Source organism: Astatotilapia calliptera, chromosome 18, assembly GCF_900246225.1.
Source record: "Astatotilapia calliptera chromosome 18, fAstCal1.2, whole genome shotgun sequence".
NCBI classification, from domain to species: Eukaryota; Metazoa; Chordata; class Actinopteri; order Cichliformes; family Cichlidae; genus Astatotilapia; species Astatotilapia calliptera.
The window spans coordinates 3,030,012-3,049,361 of record NC_039319.1 but is presented as its reverse complement, the minus strand read 5'-3'; the positions used below and the strand labels follow the sequence as shown (position 1 = coordinate 3,049,361).

At 44.9% G+C, this 19,350-nt stretch overlaps 2 protein-coding genes across 4 annotated transcripts; both read right to left on the bottom strand.

Moving 5' to 3' along the window:
• Positions 1-197: 197 nt before the first annotated feature.
• On the bottom strand, positions 198-4,355 carry ift57 (intraflagellar transport 57 homolog (Chlamydomonas)). Its single transcript, XM_026149292.1, has 11 exons — positions 3,838-4,355; positions 3,126-3,300; positions 2,847-2,965; positions 2,664-2,754; positions 2,237-2,305; positions 2,022-2,144; positions 1,726-1,797; positions 1,285-1,416; positions 1,085-1,147; positions 808-874; positions 198-721 (listed from the first exon to the last, which is right to left on the bottom strand). The coding sequence occupies exons 1-11, from the start codon at positions 3,990-3,992 to the stop codon at positions 540-542; spliced, it is 1,248 nt and encodes a 415-aa protein (XP_026005077.1). The 5' UTR covers positions 3,993-4,355; the 3' UTR covers positions 198-539.
• Positions 4,356-5,419: 1,064 nt separating this feature from the next.
• On the bottom strand, positions 5,420-10,467 carry LOC113010297 (zinc finger protein 2 homolog). 3 transcript variants are annotated; one of them, XM_026149317.1, is made up of 3 exons: positions 10,140-10,467; positions 7,745-8,143; positions 5,420-6,101 (listed from the first exon to the last, which is right to left on the bottom strand). In XM_026149317.1, the coding sequence occupies exons 1-3, from the start codon at positions 10,297-10,299 to the stop codon at positions 5,581-5,583; spliced, it is 1,080 nt and encodes a 359-aa protein (XP_026005102.1). In that variant the 5' UTR covers positions 10,300-10,467; the 3' UTR covers positions 5,420-5,580. The 3 variants fall into 3 exon arrangements, with proteins under 3 accessions (XP_026005102.1, XP_026005103.1, XP_026005104.1); XM_026149318.1 differs by lacking the exon at positions 10,140-10,467 and adding an exon at positions 9,948-10,133; XM_026149319.1 differs by lacking the exon at positions 10,140-10,467 and adding an exon at positions 9,960-10,133.
• Between the last annotated feature and the right edge of the window lie 8,883 nt (positions 10,468-19,350).

Sequence of the window (19,350 nt, the reverse complement as noted above, 5' to 3'; positions counted from 1 at the left end):
AAGGTTTCCTGAACTTACATTTATTATTCAGTAAATGTTCCAGCTTTCATCAGGAAACATTTAAAGTATTCTAACGTGAAGGTGTTTTATGTTGAAGGTCCAAAACACAACTTCCTGTTTATCCTTAATCAGCCGCTGCTGATGAAATAAAATTCCCTGGAGTCAAAATGGTTGATTTTCTGTTTTTTAAGGTTTTATTTTGTGTTTACAACATTTAGTAGAAAAATAAAAACTATAATAACCAAAGATTCAATTATGCTTCGATTATTATACTTTTAAAAGTTCAATAACAAGTCTTTATCTGCAACTCTGGCGCCATCTGGTGGTCAATCTGATTAATGGATTTGAATCATTGAGCTTAACAGAGAAATTCTTTAAGTTTATAAAAATCCCTCAAAGACATAAAAACATCCATTACAGGAAATGGAAAAATATGTTGGTTATAAATAGATGTGACGAAATTTTTCGGTTTCCTGAGCCTCTCAGGTCCTTTTAGAGGAGTCGGACCTCGCCGGGTTTTTCGGGTCTAGGCTGCTGCGCTAGGCGAACAGCCCAGCGGCGGGCTCGGGGATGTTGGTGGCGTGCATGTCTCGCGTCATGTTGGACTTCTCCTTGAGTTTGGCCTGAAGCAGCGTGTGCTCCACCACGCCGATCCGCACGTCCATCTGAATGATCTCCTGCTTCAGCTTCGTCAGGCTCTGCTTGATTTTCACCACCGGAGCTGCAAAAGCAGAAGAAGAAGCGGAGAGGTCAGCACTGCGGCAGGGCCGGAGTCAAAACCGAGCACTGTGACCAGATTCACCTCACCTCCGTCAGACATGCTGCTGCCTTTCTCCTCCATCTCCTGTTTCACCTTCTCCAGCTCCTCGCTGATCTGAAACAAACAGAAGAATTTCAAATTAAAACACAAGAACAATTCTCACATATAAAGGTTCAAATAATCTCTAATAATAAGTAATAGTTATTATTATTAAATAAACTGAGGACAGTGAACTCTGATGTTTTATTATTATCAGCTTGCTTTTTTCACCTGCTGCTGTTAAAATGATTTTATTGATGAATTAAACGTGGTGCGTTCACTGACCTCGGCCAGCACTCTGGTTCTCTCCGTCACTCCTCCGCTGGCCTGCTGGTAGCGCTCTCTGGCCTGGAGGATGACAGGAGTTACTGAACTGACTGTTTCCACACATTCTGACATTGAGACAGTTTCAAACTGGAATTAACGTGAACTCAAACGTGTCGCGATGACGTGAACGAATCAGGAACGTTCAGCTCCGGGTTTACCTTGCTGAGTTTGGCCTGGGCGCTGCGGTACTCCTGGATCAGATGCTCCAGCTGGTTGTTGATGTACTTCTCTCTGCTGCTCACCTTCTCCAGCGTCTTCCCGATGTCCTCCTGCAGCTTGTCCAGGTGACTCTGCAGAGACGACGAAGAATGATGTCACGTTTAGTTTCACTCCATGAACTTATTTTGTTTTCATCTTTCTCCAGAACTGAAACAGTCCTCAGGACGTTTGTCTCTGTGGTTAATGGGAGATTCGCTGAACATGGAAACATCTGTTCCTTCTTCTTGTGTGATTTAGTTTATTTAATTAAAGCTGGCTGATTGATAATATTCTTTACATGTGACTGAAATAAAATAATACTTCTTGTTTGTCCCGTCCGATGACAGTGAGAGGCTGCAGGGAGGACATAACATGATGATGAAGCGGGTCAGTGAACGCACCTTGGCCTCCTTGAGTGAGGACTGGATCCCGTCTCTGTGCTGGTGCATCTGGTCCACGTGGACCCTCCAGTCCTGCAGGACCAACACAGACCAGAGAGTGAGAGCCACTAACACTGACAGCCAACCAGAGAGCATGCTGGGAAACTGCAGGTAACCTTCAAAGCCTTCAGTCACTCATACAGAAACAAAAGCTTGTTACGATCACACTGGACGAGTGTGAAGCTCCGGCAGAGTGAAGCGTCTTTCACTTCATCTCACATCTGGCGGAAGCTCCGACACCTCAGGTGAGCGCCTACCTTGTTGTCGGTCCTGATGGTGACTTTGAGTTGCGGCAGGACTCGCTCCACCTCCAGGTTCCACTCTGTCGCGTCGACCGTCGACTCCAGGATCTCGTCGGGTTTGGAGGACGTCTCAGCTTCCTGCCAGAAAACAGACGCCGCGGCAAGTTCAAAGCTCGGAGCGAACGTGAAAGTGGAAATTATGATGTAATCTTATTCTGAGGTGATCTCACAGTGTGAGTGCTTCGTAACTTCAGAGCCTCCAGGTCCATCACGTTCTCCTCCTCCTCGTCCCCTTCGTCCTGGTCACACACAAAACAATCATGAGATGTGAAGACGATTCATGGCTCGACCCGCGCAGCGCTGAGCATTAAAAACACCCAAAACACGGTCATGACAATATATTCGATTATGATTTCTGCTCTAAAGTGTGATGGACTTTATAAAACGAGGGAAATATTTTGTAATAAAATACATGAAATTATGTTTTTAAAATAAAAGTGTGAGGATGTTTTATTTTGAAATCTGTTCCCTGATTTCCTCTCAGTGTTTGGTGATCTCTGACAGAGGTGCAGGAAACCACCGCAGTAAAAACAGATTCATCCTGTAAGTGTGCCGAACGGAAAAGAAGAGGAAGTTAGACGAATGCAGAACACCTACGATCAGCTCCTCCTCCACTTTCCTGAGCGTGAGCTCGGCGTCGTCCTCCACCACAGACTCTTCTTCTGTGTTTTCTGATGGGTAGTTTGTCCTGAAACAGAGACAGAAAGAAGTAAAAAAAACTTCTATAAACACAGAAGCAACAAAAGCAGCCTGACGAAAAGAAGAAAACAGACGGCATACTTCCTGAAGGTGAAGCCTCTCTTCCTGAGCGCCTCCTCAGCCAGTCGGTCCAGCACGAAGCAGACGTACTCGCCTGAGCCAGACTTCAGTTTGGAGGGCGGGAAGTCCACCTTAACACCCTGAAAAACAGAGGAGGAATTAAAAAAGCGTCAAACTCTTCTTGTTTAACGGAAGCTCCCGCCTTCGCACAATCGGTCAGATTTATCAAAGCACAAACAAACGAACTCCAGACATACCAAAGCTCATTTCCAGCTTCTAAACTCTTTCTGTGTGACTCACAAAGGCCCGCAGTTCTGCCAGGATGTTGGACACGGTGGCGTTGGGTTCGTCGTACTCCTGCGGCTCGGTAAACGGCCTCCCCGCCACATTGATGAGCCACGCTGCGATGATGGTGAACATGTAGAACTGCTCGCCAGGGTTAGACGCCAGGTATGGACTGGAGACGAAGTAATGCCTGCACGGAGAAAGCAGAGGGGACTGAAGGGTTTTCCTTCACTGTGCACACTCAAAAACATCAAATCAGCACAAACACTGGAAACAAGCCTGGATTTCATTTTATTTTTATGCAATACTTTGTCTGGGTTGATCGATCAATCAACAGAAAATAACAGAATAAAGATCAAGAACTGAAACGCTGCATTGTCCCAACAAATGAATTAATAGCAGAAGAGCACTCGTATCCTCCATCTTCTTGCTTCAGTCGCTCAGAAGTGAGGGTTGTAGGCGGCTCTCTCTCCACCACAACGGTCCAGTACAATGCCAAGGCCACACAAACCCTCAACATCATACTTGAACTCCATCACTCTCCTCCAACCAGAGGGATGAATGAACAACACAATCACGTATCTTTAGGACGTGTCTGTTTTTAATCTCATTATATTTTTGTAAACGTATGACTAGTTACTACTAGTTACACACTTCGATTGTTTTTTTTCTGCTTCTAAATCCTAAAAAGGACACCGTACTTACATCCGAACTATGCGCTTCTTACCTGGACAGGTTCTTCATGTTGTGTTTGCCCAGAACCTCCTCCTCATAGTTGAGTGCATTCAGCTTCTCCAGCAGGCTCTCCATCACTGCGACCCCCCGGTAAGCCGCTCCGGGCCCTCGGTCCTCCTCGTCGCCGCGTCTGCCGTCCTCAGCCATCCTGCAAGTTTCACGTTTGCGTGGAAAATGTAAAAACCTAGCACCTTTAACAGATTGGCACTGCTAACCTGCTAGCGGTGTTTGTTTGGCTTCTGTTGTTAGGCAACCGAAAGCTAACCAGCTAAGCGGCTAGCTGACGTTAGCAGATAGCGACTTCGTCATAACATTTTAAACACTGGTTTAAACTCAGTCATTGGTCACATTTCTTTTATAAGCTGTATCAATATCCACAGTTTGGAGAAAAGGTGTACAAAATGAGTCTGAATCCTCTCAGTGCCGCGTTAGATGCTGCCGTTAGATTAGCTCCCTTCTTTGTGTCGGCTAGAAAACATCGCAACAGCGACCTCCGCAGGCTGGAGTGTGAGCTTAAAAACGGAATTTCCAATATCCAAAGATTAAAAGCTCCCCCTAAACTGAATACACACACAACCTGGTGCCAAACACATTTTGCTTTTTCAAAACCACCTCTATAAATTCTCTATAGGCTCCTCTTGTTCATGTATATCTTTCATCTGTTTCTTTGTTAATTTCTATTTGTGTTATTTCAGTTATTATATTGTTTATAATGGATTGGATTTATATAGCGCTTTATAGGCACCCAAAGCGCTTTACAATGCCACTATTCATTCACTCTCACATTCATACACTGGTGGAGGCAGCTACAGTTGTAGCCACAGCTGCCCTGGGGCAGACTGACAGAAGCGAGGCTGCCATATCGCGCCATCGGCCCCTCTGGCCAACACCAGTAGGAAAGTAGGGTAAAGTGTCTTGCCCAAGGACACAACGACCAGGACAGAGAGCCCAGGGATCGAACCGGCGACCTTCCGGTTACAGATGCGATTCCCAACCCCCTGAGCCACGGTCACCCGGTACTGTACTGGTGTACAGTATGACAGCATCTAAGGCAGGGTGGGGGAAGGATAGGATATGTAATAAAAGGATAGAAATGCACAATATATCGCCAACTGCTGCACCTGGAACACAAAAAGGAGAAAATACGCAGCTACATAAACTATCAATCTTCTCGTGGTTTTTGAGAGACAGAGTGTGAGTGAGAGTGTGTGTGTCTTTGTCACAAATGTACTTGATAATGAGGGTGGGAAACTGCAATAACATCCCAGGAGCCAGAGGCAGACAGAGATCGATCCGAGCCCCCAAGCGTACCAAAGGCCACACATCTCAGCGACATCCGCCCATCCCAGCAGGAGGCGGAGGGAGGAAGGCCCCTAATGGGGTGCCAAAGGGCGAGAGAGCCCCCACTACAGTCCGGCCATGAGCCGAGAACAGGGTCCCAGGGCTCCACCCAGGTACTGGGAACCTGTGCGGTTCTTGGGCATATCATTAATTTACCTCGTTAAATTAATAATATGCATTATTCATGACATGGATGTGAAATTTCACAGCCTAGAAATGACCATGCAGCCTCACACAGAACAAAAACAAGATTTTATTGAACCATCTCACATGTGAACCTGTACAAATTCGTACTTTTTCCCATCAAGCCTCGTTTCACGGGCACAGTTTTTCCAGCAGATGTTTCAGGCCTTTGTCTTCTTACCTGTGTGACATTGCATGTGAAGTTTTAATGTTATTTCCTTTTTGTACCTTGTCCCACAGGTGTTACACACGAGCTTCTGATCAGCTGTGTTTTCACGTGCCCTTTTAAAGCTCTCAGGCCTTTAGATTTTCTCCCACAGCTGTTGCGAGTGTACGGTCTCTCCCCTGTGTGTCTGGCGTTATGCCTTTTAAATGAGGACACGGTTTTCAGTGTTTTTCCACAGGTGTTGCAGCGATACAGCTTCTCACCTGTGAAGGTTTTGGTTTTCAGAGCCAAATCAGAATCTGTGCTGAGATCAATGACTTTAACAGGGGCCGTGTTTGGCTGCTCATGGGCAGGAGGACCCAAACATGGCTGAACCGTAACAGCGTCAGTCTCCTCATTCTGTACGAGCTGCTCTCCCTGGTGACTGAGAGCGACTGCTGCCTGCTCCTCTGTAATCTGTGGAGGCTCCGGGTCCTTCTGGTCTGGTCTGAAGTTCCATTCCTGGTTAAAGACCTGCTGGTCTGTGAGAATCTCCTTGTCATCACAGACATGCTGCTGTGGCAAATCTGCAGGAACAAACCACAGGTTACTAATGAGATGACGGAAAACTTCTCACGAGCAGGTAAACTGTTACAGGTATGACACGATGATGGCCCCGAGGCCACTAAGTAAATATGTCAGGTAACTTGTTAGGTAGCTGCTGGGCTGTTAACGTGTTTCCACCAATCATGTTTATGATTCAACACATGAAGCAAACAGGCTGAAGAGGAAAAAGTCAGTCATGCAGAACTCAACAGCGCAAGTGTTTCACTCATATCTGAGATTAAAACTGGACGCATGCGACTATTTAGGAGCACGTCTGCAAATATACTTACCTGCCACTTCATTAGTTACACCCTGCTAACCCCATTTTGCCTTCAGAACTACTTTAATTCTTTATTAGATTTTGGTCCATTTTTACATCACATCAGCACACTGAGCTGATAAAGGGACAGACTGGGTCAGCGTCAGTCCTCAGGTAGGCTGCGGTGTTTAACCGATGCTCAGCTGGTACTGAGAAGCCCAAAGTGTGCCAAGAAACTATCCCCCACACCTTCACACCACCAACAGCCTGACCCACCGATAAAAGGCAGGATGGATCCATGCTTTCATGTTGATTACGCCAAACTCTGACTCAGAATAAGACATGGTGTTTAACTCTCACCATTATGACTAAAAATAACAGTTTTGTTTTTTTTTAGAATTAGTAGAAACAAACAAGTATTTGTGTGGATGCAGAAGTACAAATTACAGAGTCTAGCTCGTTGTTGGCTTTCCTGATGGTAAAGAGGTCGGTTGGTGTCCTAATAATCAGATAGATTTTATTTCAAACTTAACCCCTTCAAACTTTTTTTTTTCCTGCTCTTGCTCTTGACGAAGGCGGTCGCACTTTTCTCCTCTCCTCCTCCCCCTCAGCTTCCCTGCTTAGCCTCTTATGTCCTTGTCTAGTCTCGTATTTTTTTGTATTACTTTTCCCTGGAACACTCTCTCACAGTCTGTTCTCTAAAACGGATACCCCCTTCGGCGCCAGCTGCGGTCGCAAGGCTGGAGGCGACAAAAACACCCTGATAACGACTGTGTTTAGTCTGTTCCTTCCCATTCCATGCATCCCCCCCTCTCTTTCCAAACGCCTTCGATGCTTGTTCCCTCCTGGGAACACGGCGGGTCTGAGCCCGCGCTGGATGGTAGCGCTGGGCAGGATGGCTGCTGTGTTTGCTTCGGATGACTCCTCACCCCCCACCCGACCCTGTGGCTGGTCACGTGTTCCATAATGTTGTGTTGTGGACATTTATGTGCTTTTTTGTGCAGAGGAGTTTTTTTGTTTCCTGTTCTCATGCTGTCCTCCCAGGAGCCCAGCATCAGTAGAGGTCTCTTTTTTTCCTCTTGTACTTTCCCATTGTAGTGTACATTTCAGTGTTTTTTTCTGTAACGCTACCGATCTGCGACCTGTATCCCCATATGATGTCTGTGTTGTGTGTGTAAGGTCGGGGGGGGGGGGTCCTATTTCACTGCAGGGCAACCTGCACGTGGCGAATAAAGCCTTGATTGATTGACAGATTGATTGAAACAGTCTGATGCTATTAGCACTCAGAGTTAGCTGTGTTAGCCCCGTTAGCCTATCTGATTTACATCTATGTGTATGTTTTTTTGTGGTGTTAAAAAGACGCACCTATCCTGTAGAGCTTCACCACGGGGTTCCAGGTGCTGTCCAGACGTCTGTGCTGATGGTTGAGTTCTACCTCATTGTCAGCGCTCTTATTAATAACTTCTAATGTTTCTTTGGATGTGGAATTAACAAACATGAAAATATCAGAACTGTTAGAGAGGGGCTGGTCACTTTCTGGTTGTGGTTCACTTTCTTCACAAGTTGGTGTCATCATAATAGCATCATTCTCCTGCTTCAGTGCAAACTGCCCTCCTTCCTGATTGATGCAGACTTCCTTTTCTTCCACTTTAATCTGTGGAGCCTTCAGGTCCTCCTGGCCCCGACTGGAATTCCTCTCCTGGTCACAGACATGCTGGTCTGTGAAAATCTCCGTCTGAACGCCGACGTGCTCCTGTGCAAGATCTGCTGGGACAAAGAACAGAAACACAGGTTACTCATGTAAGGGCAGAAAAACATCTACTGTACATTACATAAGTGATGGTGCCTAAAAATGCCCTCTTGGTCTTAAAAGGCCTAAAGTGTGCCAAGAAAATATCTCCTATATCATCACAACACCACCTGGTGTGCTTTTCTGCTGCTGTAGTTCATCTCAATTAAGGTCAAGCTTTTGTGTATTTAGAGATGCAGATCTGGAGTTGTGAAACAGTCAGACCATCCAGGTCTCTTCCTCATGCTAATAGTATCTCTGTTTGAACTTCAGCAGGTCATTTCTTCCATGCCTAAGTGCACTGTCTAGATAGTTGTGTTACCAAGCAGTCAAAGCCAGCACACACATTATTTTTCCAGAATAGATGTAAAAACTGTTCTTCGGTTTATGATGACCATGTTTGGATCATGACTTGGACATTTAGACATATGGCTCACCCCAACGGATCCAAAGTATTAACTGCAGATACACTAATTACCAATATTTAGTTATGAAACAGTAAGTAACGGTTATTAATAAAGTGTTTTCACAGACACGGAGTCACTAATGCTGCACAACACAATAATTAAAAACAACGAGAAATACAGTTAACAGGAATGCAAAACCAAGAAAACAGATAACCATTATATCAATGAGAAGCACAACAGAAAACCTCGCGAAGCAAAAAGACTTTTAACTGAGTCCATACAGTGGGAGATTCTTCCAGAGCAGTGGTCCCAGAGGCTGGAGAAAGGCTCCGACTCAAAGGAGGAACAAAGACTGTGAGCAGCATCGTGTTTCATAAGAAAGTGAGATAAACAGTCGGAAGCTTGTTCATTTAGAGCTCTAAATGTAAATACAAGAATTTCTGGAGATTTCTGCAGAATCTGCAGTAGGATTGTTGCTGGTGCTGGACATGGTCTGTGGCTTGCTGCTGAAAGATTGGAGATAAGCAGGTTGGGTACAAAAGTCGAAAGAAGATGGGCCCTAAAAAGTGGTTGGCTATCACAGTACTATACCTAATAAAGTGGCAATGGATGTTCCTAGTAAAGTTGCCAGGAGTGACCCTGTGCACTGGTGTACTTAATAAAGTGACCGAGGAAGCAGGTGTACCTATAAAAGTGGCACACATGATGTGCTTCATCAGCTGCCCAGTGATTTGAGGTGAAACAGGATAAATATTTCAGCCAATCACCGAAAGATAGGCAGCAGATCCAAATCAGCCAATCAGATAATGACATGCACCTGTGTCAGAGGAGAGCAGTTGTGTTGCCATGGTGATGGCATAGGCCAACTGCCTGTGAAATGGGATTGGTACTGCTATCACAAAACGACTCATAAAATCCAAACAATAAATCATGTCAGGCTGATTTAAAAAGTGTGAGAATCCCAAGAAGCTCTTCTACACTGATGTACATTCTAGTAGGCCTGGTGTTAAAAGTGTGGCCGGGGGAGCGAGAGAAAAACAGGGTGTTCTGCGTTTTCTCTAAAAACCTTCATGAAATTATTAGTCGTTAACTGGGCATTGGGAAAGCACTCCTCTTGTTCAAACGCCTCCAGTCTAAGAAAGCATACACCTGTTGGCTTTGATGGAGACGTTGTTGGAAAGAAAACACATTTTCCTACGATTTGATTGTTAAATGGTGGCTGTAGAGTGAAAAGTGTGCGCGCGTGGGCAGGTGGAAGCTGATGTTTTTCATTAAACTTGTGTGTCTGGTTACTCTGGCCTTCCCGTTCACTTTAACGGATTTTTCAACAAACGGCGGGAAAATTTTGAAAGAATAAAAATCAATAACGAGCCTTTTTTCGTACAGTAACGTGTTCTGGTGACGCTGCTGTACATATGTGCCTGACACGAGCTTCTAGTTTGTTCTTCGCGCTCTCAGGTCTTCGTCCGTTAGCCTCTCTGCCCGTCCGCTGCTGGCTGTTAGCTCTCCCCCTCCCTCTCTCTCTCTGGGTTCAAACACACTCCAGTCGCACAGTCTGACTCACCTGTCCGCTGGAGCTTTAACACGGGGTTCCAGGTGATGTCCTGCAGTTCGCGCTGACGCTCGTACTGGACGATGGTTTTTTCAAACTCTGAGAAGATATCTTCAGCAGCAGCCGTCAGTCTGTCCCTGATAAACTCTCTCAGATGTTGAATTGAAGCCATTGCTGCTTCAACAGGTGAAATTTCCACCTACAGTAAGACACTGCGCTGGCTCTACCAGTAAAACTACTCAATGGAGGTTCTGATTCTTCTGGATTTGGATTTTTATTTATTTTATTTTTTGGGGGTGGGGGGGTGGAGGGGTTGCTCCCTGCTGTCAGAAAAACTGACATAAACGTTCGTTATCGCCCCCTACCGGCCGGTTTTAGTTCCAGGCGAAAACAAACTTTCATTAACAGGTCATAGTGTTTCTCCAGTCAGAGATCATTTCTTACTAGGATGTTAGGAGGCTTTGGAGTTTTGGAGAGAGTTTAAGTCATCTTGATTAAAAAGATCCTTGTTTTCAACGTCTCAGCCTTACTGTGGCAAACTGAACAGCTGTAAAACAATCACAGGTGGACAGCAAGTCTCATTAGATGAGCTGTATCATTGTGCCGTCTTAAGGAAGTATGGCCTGTTGTTGCTGAGAACACCCTCTTTATTCTGATTGTGACTGGTGGTTGGGACCAGGTTCCTGGTTCTAATATGTTCTCTCTGGGTACTCTGGCTTCCTCCCACACTTGTAAGCTGTGCATGGGTTAACTGGTGAGTGTAAGTTAGCCATGCATGAATGTCTGTCTGTCTCTGTCACCTGTCCAGGATGAACCTCACCTCTTGCTCAGTGAGGGCTGGGAGCGCAGGAAAATCAATGCATAGTTAAAAAAAAAAAAAGTTTCTGTTATTTTACAGTTTATCTATGATGTAATAATATGCTGTAATAAATTTTCTGTTCTTTATTATTATATAGTGAATATGAATGTTAAAATATTTTATTATTACTTTATTATTAGTTTATAAAATCTGTTGAAAAAAGGGTCAGAAGCTGCTGTTCTTATATCATTCTCAGTCTGTTTTAAAATTTCTTTCCTACGTTATAAATATTAAACTCTAAAAACCTTGTGACCTTCTGCAGTGGAGCACCTTATGTGTGTGTTTGTGTGTGAATAATTCATACCGCCTTGCTCCCTGTGAGGCAGCAGGCAGAGCGTGGAGAGAGAGGGGGTGTTTGTTTCATCTGCATGCTGCTCCCTGTCTGTCAGCAGCACACAGGTGGAGCTCCCCGGTGACCGGGTTTGATGGACAGGCGTGCTGACTGCCTGCTGCATCGCTGATGACGCTCAGTGAGCCGCAGCTTCACGCCATCGACCTGAGGAATAAAACCCTGCAACACAGAGGGGCCGGTGTTTATTCTGATGGGATACAATACGAGTGTACAAACAATACCCACGTCCCACAGATGTGTTCAGTGCTGAAGACAAAGTGTGAGGTTCTTACATTTCTGTGGAAATCAGAGGAAAGTAAAATCAGGCAGATTTATGTAGCTCCTTTATCCTTTCATTAAAATCCAGCATTTTACATTTTAAAAGCATGATTGAATAAACTCTCAAAATTTCTCCTACAACAAATTTCGGGTAAAAACATTCCTGCATCCTGACTTATCCACGCAAACATCTGCAGCTTATTTCTGTTTGGGTTTAAAGGATGAGATCAGAAAAAAAGCCATTAAACATTTTTTTTTTTGCCTGTCCCGTTTGGCTCTTTTGCATCAGAATTGTTGTCTAAAGGCAAAGAAAGATGCCCAACGGATTTACTTTACCAAACTGACCATCCCAGCCTTGCCGTAATGGTCCATTTGATTCACCTTTTATTGTTTATTTTATTTTCACTTGCTGAATACGGGACAGACTTGACTGGGGGAAAGAAGGGGAGAAAGAAAGAGGGAAAGAGAAACAGCTGAGAAGAGGGACGGGGGAGAAGGGCAAAAAACAAAAACCAACAGAACGGGCAGAGAAAAAAAATGCATATATCAATCACCTGGATCACCTGCTGAGAAAGAAAAAAGAAAACAAGCAGAAGAGAACAAGAGTAATAGAATAAACAACATCACAATGATATATGGGAATATGACTGTAAATACTAAATATTAAACATTATTGTGCAGCACATAAGATCAACAGAACACAGTGTGCTTTGAGGTAGGAGCCAAAAAGGGTGTAGTTTGTGGGTGTGATCACCCGTGTGTACACCTGTGAGCATGGACGCGCTTGTTTTTTGTTTTTTAAAAGGTTCCTTCATGTAATGATCTGCTAGAGGGTGTGGGGGGGCCACAGCCCCGTCCTCCAGGGCATGAAGCAGGTATGGAGGAGATCAAAACTCCAGACATCCAGAGGCCCCCAGAACACAAGAGACCAAGGAAGACCAACAGAGGGGCAGCCACGCCACTGTCCCAGTAAGAGCTGAGGAGAGTCCCAGATGAGGGTTCACTCAGCAGCCGCGGAGCAGAAGCCAGGGGGGGTTGCAGTGACGCGCCCGTGAGCTCCGCCGGCAGCCAGCTGCGCCTGAGTGACCAAGCCCCAGGCCGAGAGGCCGGGGGCACCCCACCTCCGAAGTGGCCCGAGCGAGCCCCAGGCTCCAGGCCCCGATAAGCGGCCGCCAAGGAGTGAGCCGGCATGTACCTGGACGCCCACCCCCAGACACAAAGAACCACCAACGCACCGACACCTGAGGGAGTCCGCCACTGGCAGGGGAAGTGGTGGTGGGTGGAGATAGGCCTCCAAACCTTGGAGGGCCTGAGATGTCCCCAGAGAGGTGGCGTCTGATACCCAACCTGACATATAGACACAGACATACAGGCACACACAGATACAAACATCCATTCCCACCCTCATGCTCTCATTGATGAGCACCAGGCCATTAAACATTAAACACAACCTTTAACAATAAAATTTATTCAATATGACAAAACAAATAATAAAAAAGCAATATATGACTGAGCTGATGGTAAATAAATAAAAATGCAATAAAAGAATAAAAAAGTAACATGAATAAAAAAATAAAAGTAATGTAAATAAAAAATCAGCTGGTAATACAAAGTCTGAAAAGGCAAAAATGTACATGAAATACAAAGAAATGAAAATTTAAATCCTCCCAAAAATCAAAAATAAAATAAATTTTTAGTAAAAAACAATCTAAACAAATTATAGTTAAAAGCATGTAAAAAGTTTAACATAATTAAATGACTCTAAGGAAAAAGCTGCAGTTCCTCTAACATCCACTTGAGGCTCCAGCAGTGAGTCGGTCCCCATAAACACCGATGTTCACAGCTGATACAAGAACAGGTTGTGTCTCTGTGGATAACTTCCTGCCTAACAACAGCACAGTGGGGATTTTGTCAAGTGCTAACCTTTGTAATAGGCCTCATGGTCACTTTGATTGACAGGTGGCTCTATGTGCAAGGCTTCACTACCACTGCCTTGAGTTTCATTAGTCTGTTAATTAACACTAATGAGCAGTTCTGTGTGCCGTACAGTGTAAATATGGTCGGCTCTGGCTCCAGGAATACAACCCACAGTGGTTCATCTTTTTTATACAGTCTTATTTGAATGGCTGCAGGTTTTAGTCACTTTAAAGAGTTTCTGTATAAGAATCACGCCTGTAAATGATCAAATGATTAATTCAGCAATTTCTGATTAATTAACTGCTGCTAAATTCAGAATCATATGGAAAATTAACCTCAGCACTTAATTGTCCGGAGCCTCTGAGCTGCAGTTATAATGAATCTCCTCCAGAACAGGAGTGTTTGCACAGGCTTCACCTCTGCTCTGGTGTGATTAGAGGCCCTCTGCAGCCAGGCGGCATGTCAGCCTGGCCTCCTCCTCTGGGTTTGCCAGCACTGGATGGAGGAGTAATTGGGAGGAGAGGCAGAGGTGGATCCGTGGCTTAACCCGAGCGAGGCGGTAATGAGCGGCGGCTGCCGGGAGGCCTCGCCTGAGGGCCAGCATGAAGCTTATCAGCCTACTAGACGTCATTCAGAAAGCCTATTTATGCCTTTCTGGTCAGAAATAACCACTATCCGAGCGTCATTACTTCACTGCATATTATGTAAAAGGGTGATAGGTGACTGCAGTAAATGACTGTGTGGGGGCTGATGCGGTTGTCAGGGTCCTGAGGGTGATTTGTCTGACCTTGTAAGGCATCTCTACCTGTCACATCACGTTGGGCTGCAAGTTTTTCTTCCCTCTCATGCGAATGCTGTCTGTTTACCTTGAGCTGCACCTCCCTGACATTAAACAGCTGCTCTAATGAAGACTTATTTTAGTAAACAGAGATTTCTTAGCAGCTCGTTTGGGTTTCAGCCAGTCAGACACAAATTTGTTCTGAAATAACTGCAGAGGAGAAATGTGCAGCCTGTACGCTCGAAATTCTGCTCAATAAGCAGCACAAAATGAACTTAAAGTATCCAAAACTTTGTCATATTTTACTGTTACATAATTATTCATGAGTATATCACGTTAATGTTGCAGCTGGAGATGGTTTCTAATGATTTCATCTGTAATAATTTTACCGTGCAGGATGACACGATGCCTGTTCAAATCATCTCAGACCGGTTTCCAGGGAGTTCAGCCTCCACAGGCACCAGGCCTCCGTCAGCTCCTTCAGGATGTGGTGGAACAGAGATTTCCATCATGGACGTGAAGTGATGCTGTCATGTGAGTACAGACCTGGAGCTCTATGTTGAGAACACTTGGTGTTGAAATGTGCTGCAGTGTAGTTCAGCTCTGTGTCCTCGCTCCGTCTTTCATCCCCGTCACTTTACATGTTCAGGAAACTGCTCGGATATTTACCTGCATGATTTACACACCCGTGCGCAGTAAATAGAAGCTGAACACCGGGCCTTAAAATAGTTTCTATCAGGTCATCTATCTATCGTAAGTTAAGGTGAAATGAATCATAAACCATATTATTAAACTATGTGACAGCTTTGTTACATGTTCTGCATGACAGACGTATTTTTTCCTGCATTTGAAGGTCAAAATAAACATTATTATAGAAATGAAAGCTTAGTACAAACCTAGTTTAGTGATACCCTCTGTCCAGAATCCTGTTATGAAATAAACCAATTTTTTAATCAATGAATTTATTGATAAGCACATTTAAAAACAACACAGGTTGACCAAAGTGCTGTACAAAGTAAAACGTAGAACTAACACACATAGAGAACAAAAGAAAAACTCAGTCACAATTAAAAGCAGGTGAGTAAATATGAGTTTTCAGACGGGTTTTAAAGAAATCGAGTGTTGGAGAGGCAGACTATTCCAAAGTTTGGGCGCAGCAATCCCAAAGGCCTGGCCTCCTCCAACGTTTAGTCTGCTTCAGTCAGAAGCAACTTATCGGCTGACCTCATAGTTCTAGTTGGAGTATTTTTAGTTAGAAGATCAGAGAGGCAGAGCTAATCCATTTAAACAAGCAATACAATCTTAAAATCAGTTCTATAACGTACAGGAAGCGTAAACGAGCCAAAACTGGGGAAATGTGGTGGTGTTTATGAGTGACTGTGAAGAGTCGGCTGCAGCACGCTGAACAAGCTGAATATGAGAGAGCAGAGCCTGGCTCACACCAACATATACACTATTACAGTCGTCAAGCCTGATATACTGATCCCAAACAAAAACCACATCCGTAATATGAAGCGTCTGCTGAATGAGGCCACGATGTTTCCTCCAACACCTCAGAAGGATTCAGATTTGAAAACTGGCACAAACAGAAGATTATTTAAAATTAGACTTTAACAACTCCGACAGAGAAAAAAATAATATATGGATGAAATCAAATTCACATCACATATATGTGAAGAAAAACACGTCTGAGTATCAAGAAACAAAAAAAAAGTAAAAAAAAGATGACAATAATAGCAATAATAATGATGGGCAGTGATAACCACATTAAGTGTGTGCTGCAGCGTGAAGCTGCTCTCCTCTCCTGGTTTTCTGCATCACGCAGACGACAACAGCACAAAGCATCAGCTGCAGGCCGCTGAGCAGCATCCACCTGACTCTGTAGAAGGTGGAGTAAACTCCAAAGGGCTCTCTGTAGACCAGCAGAGTCGTCGATGATGACAGGCAGCGCTGATGTGAGTCCAACACTGCACACATATACTCTCCTGCGTCCTGCGCTGAGGTGTTGATGAGCACCAGGCTGTTATTGGGTTGGTTTGTTGTGCCCTCCTGTGTTTCATTGATGTGAACGACTTTCTCTCCTGTTTGGATCGACTTCCTGAACCACTCAAACCACGCCTGTGACGTCCACTGAGCACATCCGAGAGTGACGTTATCACCCTCCGAGAAGACCTCCAGGGCAGGCGGGCCAAACTTTGGGCACACTACAAGCAAGTACCGCTCGTTAATGTTGGGCCCGCCACAGCCGTACCAGCCTGAATCGTTTAACGTCAGCAATGGAAACACCAGCGAGTGGTTTCGCCCGACTTCGAGGTCAGTGTTGGAATAATTTTCCAGCTTCCACCAAACCGGGACTGAACCAGCGAAGGCGCAATGCAGCACAGCCGGCTCTCCCACTGGGCGGTAGATTAGCATTGGTAGCTTGAACAGATGTGCAGAGTGGCTGCTCACACACTGCTGTTGGTTCATCACCAGGCAGATGTATAACGTGTAAAATGTGACGTCGGACACGTGAAGAACTGATGTGTTCTTCACGTCCATGAAGCTGTCTCTTATACTGTCCACCTCCAGAGTCGTTCTGTTGCTTAAAACCCTCGACTGTTTGTCTTTTCCAAACCTGAACTCATATCTGATCCAATCAACTGCCACACTGCCGCCTGCTCCTTCACAATGGATGTCTGATGTTTGTCGACCTTTTACTACTTTCATACTAACTGCAGCACAAACAGTCAGGCTGACGGTTTCCTCATACATGACTTCGCCCTCGCTACGGCACACATGTTGGTACAGGCCAGAGTCCGAGTGGGTCAGGTTGTGGAGAGTAAATGAAAAAGCCTCGGATGTTTCTGAGACCGAGAGTCGTCCCATCAGATCCTCACACTCTGTGATGTTTATGTTCTCAAAGTGAGAGATGTTCCACAGGACCAGCATTTCTTCACCGGCACGTCTGGAGGTCACGCAGGAGCTCTTCTGCCTTGGCAGCCAAAATTCGAAAGATTCTCCTTCCTCTCGTATGGCGATGATTTCTCCTGCACAAATGTCGCAGATCAGAGCGAAGAGCAGGGGGAAGCAGAGCTGAGCGGCTGCAGCCATCCTGCTCAGAGGTCACCTCACGAGTGCTGTGCAAACGCTGCTCGCTTCGTAAGCTTCCCGTGCCTGCTGGAGGACGGACGTGACTTCTTTATCACAACATCGATGGACACTGAAACACGTACCTCAGTATCAGCAATCTGCTTAATGTTATGAAACAACACAAACAAGAAAAAAAGGAAGGTTTAGTAAAAGCTTCTGATCCTAAAACTGAACTCAAAGCCAGCGAGAATCCGAAGAATGACGCTCCAACCTGAAAACATCCTCAGATCCTGCGAACAGTCCCACACAAAAGTCTCTCATTTCTTTATATTTTTCTATGAAGATGTGAAACAGGTTCAGAGATTCATGGAAACATGTTCAAACGGAGGTGGATGCTTCTGTGATTTGTTCCGTTCTCTGTCAGGATGATCCCACACTGCTTCGGTAACGTTGAGGTTCTGGAGAGAACAATAACTGATGTGGTTTTGTCTGCAGCTATGCTTTTACTGCATTGGCCGTGTGTTTGCGGTCACTGACCTGCTGGAAAATGAAGCCACTGCCAGTCAAACATTTTCCGGATGGATCTAGATGGTGGTCAAACGCTGATGGTACTTTTCTGTGTTCATAATTGACCAAAAGAAAGAGATCTTAGCTACAAGGGGCAGAAATGAGTTTCCTTCGAAGAGAGGGCGAAGAGCTCCGCCACTCGAGCTCGCATCTCCTCCACATCTTGGTGGCCCCCCAGACTTCTCCGCTGAGACTGGTGCCCCCACAACCCAAACCTGGATCATTGATGCAACGATGGATAATTCCATCATTTCTGACACGATCTCCAACACCACTGACTCAAATGCAGCCCCACATCATGACTGTTGTGGCTCTCCTACTGTACTCACAGTGATTTCAACCAAAAATGTCAAATTTGTTTTTATTATTCTATTGCTGCAGATTTTCAGTCCGATTCTTGTGTAATTTGGCATCACTCAGACTGTTTTTCCTGTTTCCCTTCCTGAAGAATGGACCCTGAGAGTGTTTCTGATGAGGCTTCAGTGAACAGTAGATGGATCAGCTGAAGGGTCTTTGCTGGATTTATCACCGGTTTCTTCACAACATGACTTTCAAATAGTTGTCACCTGCTGTAGGTGCTTTGTAGGCCCGTCAGTTGAAGACACACTGCACACCTCGCTGAGATATGCAGGTTTTCAGCTAAAAGCTCTTTGAGTATCGCTTTGTCGGTAGGAAATACTATTTTATGTCTGTCAAACGGTGTATTCCATAAAATTTGTCATTGATTCAACTAAAGAAATGGGAACAAATGTGTTTTTATGACAGGCTGCTAGTAACAAAGTGTCTAAAGATACAACTTAAAATTGGTTCTTTGCCAGTTTGTCTGTTATAAGCGAAACAACACCAGTTCATCTTTGAGTTTGGAGCCGTTTTAATGCTCAAATGAAACATTCCTCTGAAAACGGTCAGGTGATAAATGAGTAAAGGGTTAAAGTGGCTCTGAATGATGTTTTGGCTCGTTCACTTAAAGAGAAATTAAATGTGAAAGTTTGCCTGTCCTTCCAGCTCAGAGCACACCTGCACATCCTTCCCCTCCTCATCCCTGACGTGCGTTCACGTGGGAGGACAACAATAAAGTTTTGGTTGTGGTACTTCAGCATCTAGCTAACTCTGCTGAGAGCATAAATGAAGTAACTTTGCACACAATCAGTCTGCTAGCTGGAGCTACAGCTGCTGTTTAACAGAGAGAGAAAGGTTTGTGTGTGATAAGCTCACAGCAAGAGATAAAGAAATGAGAGGACAGGCGAGGACGACGGGAGATTTCTTTCAGAGATAAGCACTGATCTGCGAGCGGCCTATGATAAACTGGAAGCTTGAAGATTACATGTAATGTCCTAATGCTCATTTCCTATTAAGAAATGTCTTTGATACCAAATTAAAATAAAATACCTTCGTGTCATTCAAGGTAATAGTGGACAGT

Bases quoted from the DNA above. Each gene is read 5' to 3' on its own strand.
- LOC113010297 (XM_026149317.1), bottom strand. From the start codon at position 10,299: ATGGCTTCAATTCAACATCTGAGAGAGTTTATCAGGGACAGACTGACG. The intron at 8,144-10,139 runs GTGAGTCAGACT...TTGTCCCAGCAG, and splicing joins GTTAAAGCTCCAGCGGACAG to ATCTTGCACAGGAGCACGTC. The intron at 6,102-7,744 runs GTGCGTCTTTTT...TTGTTCCTGCAG, and splicing joins GGTGAAGCTCTACAGGATAG to ATTTGCCACAGCAGCATGTC.
- ift57 (XM_026149292.1), bottom strand. From the start codon at position 3,992: ATGGCTGAGGACGGCAGACGCGGCGACGAGGAGGACCGAGGGCCCGGA. The intron at 2,755-2,846 runs GTATGCCGTCTG...TCTCTGTTTCAG, and splicing joins AGAGGCTTCACCTTCAGGAA to GACAAACTACCCATCAGAAA. The intron at 2,306-2,663 runs GTAGGTGTTCTG...GTGTGTGACCAG, and splicing joins AAGTGGAGGAGGAGCTGATC to GACGAAGGGGACGAGGAGGA.